The 6,000-nt window shown below is 38.2% G+C and overlaps 1 protein-coding gene across 1 annotated transcript in view; it reads left to right on the forward strand.

The window, feature by feature from the left end:
- Positions 1-6,000, forward strand: part of Prkaa2 (protein kinase AMP-activated catalytic subunit alpha 2) — a 40,188-nt gene extending 34,188 nt beyond the window's left edge. The window contains exons 7-9 of the mRNA XM_048351411.1: positions 2,442-2,946; positions 4,277-4,403; positions 4,878-6,000. Of these exons, the coding sequence (XP_048207368.1) occupies positions 2,442-2,946; positions 4,277-4,403; positions 4,878-5,116 (871 nt within the window). The 3' untranslated portion in view covers positions 5,117-6,000. The remainder of the gene's footprint in view (positions 1-2,441; positions 2,947-4,276; positions 4,404-4,877) is intronic.

A 6,000-nucleotide genomic window follows, 5' to 3' on the forward strand; every position in this document is an offset into this window, starting at 1 on the left:
TCCCTGCTAGTAAAGGAAATGCAAATAAAAACAACCCTGAGATACCACCTCACCCCAGTTAGAATGGCCTATACTCTGAACTCAGGAAACAACAAATGCTGGAGGGGCTGTGGGGAAAGAGGAACCCTTCTCCACTGTTGGTGGGAGTGCAAATTAGTACAACCACTTTGGAGAACAGTATGGAGGTTTCTCAAAAAGCTCAATATAGACCTACCCTATGACCCAGCCATACCACTCCTAGGCATCTATCCTACACAGCAAAACCTAAGATATCAAAAAGACATTTGTACTTCCATGTTTATCGCGGCACAATTCACAATAGCCAAAATATGGAAACAACCCAGATGCCCCTCCACAGACGAATGGATCCAAAAAATATGGTACTTATACACAATGGAATACTACATAGCAATTAGGAATGGTGAAATATTGTTATTCGCAGGGAAATGGTCAGAACTCGAACAAATAATGTTGAGTGAGACAAGCCTAGAACACAGAAAACAAAGGGGCATGATCTCCCTAATATATGACTGTTAACAAAGGGAGACGGAGAGACAGTAGAGACCAAGTCTGTGAACACTGTATATGTTCTTGATACATTGTATATTGCATATGTGTCTACCTGACCTAGACAAGGGATGGAAAAACAGGTCGTAAGATATCACAAGGAATGTACACACTGCCCTACTATGTAACTGCACCCTCTTTGCACAACACCTTGTAAAAAAAATTTATGTTCAATTAATAAAAAAATAAATTAATTAAAAAAAAAGAAAAGAAAAATTCTTTATCCAGAAATCTGAAATCTGAATTGCCCAGTATCCACTAGAGTGTGATGCTCAAAAAAATTTGTTAAGGATGTTTAAAGTATATGGCATTATTTATCTTAAAGTAAGCAACTGGAGCTTAGAAAATATACTTCCCCATTAATCTGTTTACTTAATCATTTTTGCCTTACATTTGCTCTGTAAAAGGCACTCTGCTAATTGCTGGAAATATAACAGGTAATGAAAGATAACATAGTTATGGAAATCAGAACTTTTTGTTCTCCCTGGTTCTTTAAACCTAGTAATAGTGGTTAATGCTATTATGATTAAAAGTGACAGATCTGAACTTTAGTAGCCTGTGAATCCTGGTTCTTCAGTTTATTAGCTATGGGCCTATTAACACTTTTGCTTTTTAGCTACTTCATTTTTATAGGGAAACTCTTGAGGGTTATTCAAAGTACATTTATCATTTATTCAAGTCTGAAGCAGTTGAATATCAGAAACTTCAAATATTCAACTTACATAAAGAAGATCAGTTTGGTGTGGTACCATACAATGGGCACCCCAGCTGTGTGTCTAGAAATAGACACACAGATGTCTAGAAATGGCTATTCTAGAAACTTTATAGAAACGACTTCATAAAGTTTATGGCTTTTTGTGTCAGGCTTCTTTCATTTAGCACAGTCTTTTCTAAGTACTTCAATAGAGTAGCATTTATCAGTAATTCATTCCTTTTTTGCTTAAAAAATATTCACTTAAGTGTTTGGAAAAGTAGCATTTTAAAAACCTTTTAGATAATTGCCATATATTATGAAAGAAAGGTTAACAGTTTGCAGTGTCTAATGAGGAAATGTATCAATGAGCTTTCGTGTGTGTGTGTGTGTGTGTGTGTGTGTGTGTGTGTGTGTGTGTGTGAGATTCCTAGGGCTTGAGCACTGTTCATAAGTTCTTTTGCTCAAGGCTAGCCCTCTACCACTTGAGCCATAGCTCCATTTCCATCTTCTTATAGAAGAAATAAGAGTCTCATGGACTTTAAGCTTGGCCTGGCATTGAACTGCAATCCTCAGATCTCAGCCTCTTGAGTATTTAGGATTATAGGCATGAGCCACTGGCATCCAGCTTCAATGATTTTGAACTTCATTACATTATAACAAACTGGCCTGTCCTGTATATTGAGTAAATCTCTTATGTATGTTTGATTCAGTCACACCATGCATTATTGATCTATGCAGATTTCTCCAAGTGTTGACATATTCTGTTATACATGCATTGTCATTATTATCAATATCAACTTCATCAAAATGTCTAAGCATTGGGGAAATTCTGAAACTTTTGGAGGCAAATACAAATTATAAAGTTTCAGGGTTTGGTTATTGTTGTTGAATTTTTTTGTTCTTGCTTGATACCTTGAATCATTTTGGCAACAGATATTGATAGTTGTTTCCCTGAAGTGACGGGCTCGATGTTCATTCAGAAGGCTGCATCAGCTCACCCAAGTTCTGAATAATGGTAGATTATTAAAGGGGAGGGATGAAATTGCCCAGTGTCGCATATATGCTGGGACTGGAGAGCAGATCTTTTGGAATCTGTTATGTTTCCCCTCATATCTAAATTATTTGGGACCTGTCAAAGCATGTTTTTAAAATGGTGTATTGTGTTTCTCTTTTTCCTTAGAGAGCATGAATGGTTTAAACAAGATTTGCCCAGTTATCTGTTTCCTGAAGACCCCTCTTATGATGCTAATGTCATTGATGATGAGGCTATAAAAGAGGTCTGTGAAAAGTTTGAATGTACAGAATCAGAAGTCATGAACAGTTTATATAGCGGTGACCCTCAAGATCAGCTCGCTGTGGCCTATCATCTTATCATTGACAATCGGAGAATCATGAACCAAGCCAGTGAGTTCTACCTCGCCTCTAGTCCTCCAACTGGCTCCTTTATGGATGACAGTGCCATGCATATCCCCCCAGGCCTGAAGCCTCATCCAGAAAGGATGCCACCTCTAATAGCAGACAGCCCCAAAGCGCGGTGTCCCCTGGACGCTCTGAACACAACCAAGCCCAAATCCTTAGCTGTGAAAAAAGCCAAGTGGCACCTCGGAATCCGAAGCCAGAGCAAGCCTTATGACATCATGGCTGAAGTTTACCGAGCTATGAAACAACTGGATTTTGAGTGGAAGGTAGGAAATTGTAGTCACTTGTTCAAGACATATTCCTACATAGTAAGTTGTATGGAGTGGCTGACTTAGAGCACCAGTAAAAAGTTGGTTTTGATGAAGATACAGATTTGGTCAGCTTGATCTAGCTGACTGCGTAAACCTCATTCTTTCTAATAACATGCATAAGAAAATAAATGTGTGATGATGAGGAGCTGCTGGATGATGGAGACTTAGGTTTTTTGAAGTAGAGACTAGTTTTCATGGCCTAGAAACAAAAAGTAACAAGCTTGAAATTATGTGAGAAAAATAGCCCACCTGTTTCTGTGTGCTTCCTAGTAACAGGAGCTCCAGGCTTCAAAGATAGTGTGTTTTTTCATCTTCTTTTGTTTTTAGGAAGTCTTTCCTCCCACCCCACTCCCCTTTCTTCTTAGTGCTTTGTCTGTGGCCAAGGGGAGGGTAGGTGGCTCTGATAGCTAGTGGTCATATGAACATTTTGTTTGGATAACAAACACTTTTCTCCATGCTGAGAACACACTATCTGGTGCTTTTAATCCTGAGTTAAGGTATGTTTCCTTACTATCAGCCCACATTTTACTTCATTCAATTTTATTTCAATTCTATTTGAATTGAGGTAGGGACTTTTTTTTTTTAAATTATAAATGTCCTTCCATTCTGGTTCTTGTCTTGAGGACTGTGGACATTTTTTCAAATGAAGAAGCAAAATATTCTAACTAACCACGTTAATATTTATTTTGACATGTGTGAGAAACCACTCATCTTTATTTCATTACTTTCAGTGAATAAATGAAATAGTATTTTCTTAAAGCTAAAACAATCTGCTTTTTCTGATAGTTTATTTTAAAAGATGTCAATGGCTTTTTACTGGAAAAGAAAAACGAAACTAAATTGATCTTTTGAAACCCCAGAATCATTTTTATTTGAGCTGCTTTAAAAGGCAAATACTGTCTTTCTCATGGGTCTATCTGAATTAATGTGACACGTGACACCTGTGCCTTTAACATGTTAGTCCCCTTTCTTCTTTCCTTCCTCCCTATCACTATTAATCAGTGAGAGTATTCAAGAACAGCCTGGACCATTAAGATTATTACCAATATTTATTATGAATGTGCATTTAGAGTGAAGATCAAGTACTATGTAATCTCTGAATTTTCTTTACAACAGTAATGTCAGAGGGATTAGGTAAGTGGTACAATAAACTACCTGTAATACCAAGACACCAACAAAAAAGAACCTGAAATTGCTTGCCTACTCTACCTCTTCAGTTGCTTGGTTTTTCAGTAAGAAAGAGACATAGTGCAGATTGTAATGATGTGCTGTTTTTCTGCCTTAGGTAGTGAATGCATACCATCTTCGAGTAAGAAGAAAAAATCCAGTGACTGGCAATTACGTGAAAATGAGCTTACAGCTTTACCTGGTCGACAATCGGAGTTATCTTTTGGACTTTAAAAGCATTGATGGTAAGGAAGCTAAGCAGGCATGAGGTCTGAGAAGAGAAAGCTTGGCAGTAGTGGAACCAGGTGTTAAGAACATCTCAAAGAAATGGTGGGTAGGTCTTCTACTTTTTAAAGTCATTGAACTTTAACCCAAGTATCAACAACATGATACATACAACATACGTATGTACGTACGTACATACATACATACATGCATGAGATACGCTTCTTCACATACAGCCATGTTAGTTCCATTCCAGCATTAGTGCCAAATTCTCTGAGAAGGTTTTAGGAGCCACAGTGACTCTGTGGAAGTGTTCTGATGAATGACATTTGTCACCTTTGCTCCAGGGAAGAGGTATCAACTCCTCTGCTTCCAAAGTGGAAGCAATGGATGGTCTTCCTAAGTTGTCCTTTCTCAGATGCATTTACTCCATATCATGAGGAGGATGTGGGCAGACACACCGTTGACATGCACTGTTCTTTGGCCCATTTCAGATGAGGTGGTGGAGCAGCGATCTGGTTCCTCGACACCTCAGCGTTCCTGTTCCGCAGCCGGCTTACACAGACCAAGATCCAGTTTTGATTCCACAACTGCAGAGAACCATTCTCTTTCTGGCTCTCTCACTGGCTCTTTGACCGGAAGCACTTTGTCCTCCGTTTCCCCTCGCCTGGGCAGTCACACCATGGACTTTTTTGAAATGTGTGCCAGTTTGATCACTGCTTTAGCCCGCTGATAATCTTCCACTGGCTTATGTCTTTCTGTTACTGCACTGTGAAAATCAGATTTATCCTTTAAATTATTATATCACTCCTGGATATTAAATAATCTACAGATGTTGAGAGACATGAGTATTTCAGGGGACATGCAAGGTCACTGAAATTACTGAAAACAAAAGAGTTGACAATTTAATTTTATTGTGCCTATAGTAACTTCACATAGGCATTTTCGTTAATGGGTGAACATCAAAGAAGCCTGTTAATTCACAGTTGTGCGCTCACTATACCTGATGAACACATCTCACTGTTGAGCCATCTAACCTAAGGACGGCTTGGCAACACCTTCTCACTTCACTGTTTAGTGTACATTAATACATTTTACTTCCCAAGTTTCCCTAGTTTTTAAAGATGTGTTTATGCTCCCAATTTTCTTGTACAGGCTCAAAATACAAAGTAACCATTACCAAAATATTATTTAAAAGTTGAAATTTTCAAAGCTCACTTCCCAGACCTCTGAAACTAAATTCTGAACTTTGTACAAATCTTGCCTAGTGTTTACCAGAACCAGTGTGGTCTTGTCACAGGTTCTGGGTTCCATAGAAACAACTGTGAACATCTTAGGGCTTTAGCTTGAGATTTCTCTGAATCATACAGATCAGTCTTCCAGGTTCTACTTAATATTGGAACAAGTTAGAATGGCAACAATCAATCATTATCTTTTCCAGAAGCGTATACAAGGTTAAAACATATCTTCAGAATCTGCCTTTCTTAGATTTATTTTTTCATTTTGCCCTAAATGATAAAATAGTATACGACAGAACTTGGGGCATGGGGTAGCTCAGTGCTATTAAGCTAGCATATACAAGGTCCTGGGTTCATTCCTGACCACCAGAAAGATAAA

Source organism: Perognathus longimembris, chromosome 7 (genome assembly GCF_023159225.1).
Source record: "Perognathus longimembris pacificus isolate PPM17 chromosome 7, ASM2315922v1, whole genome shotgun sequence".
NCBI classification, from domain to species: domain Eukaryota; kingdom Metazoa; phylum Chordata; class Mammalia; order Rodentia; family Heteromyidae; genus Perognathus; species Perognathus longimembris.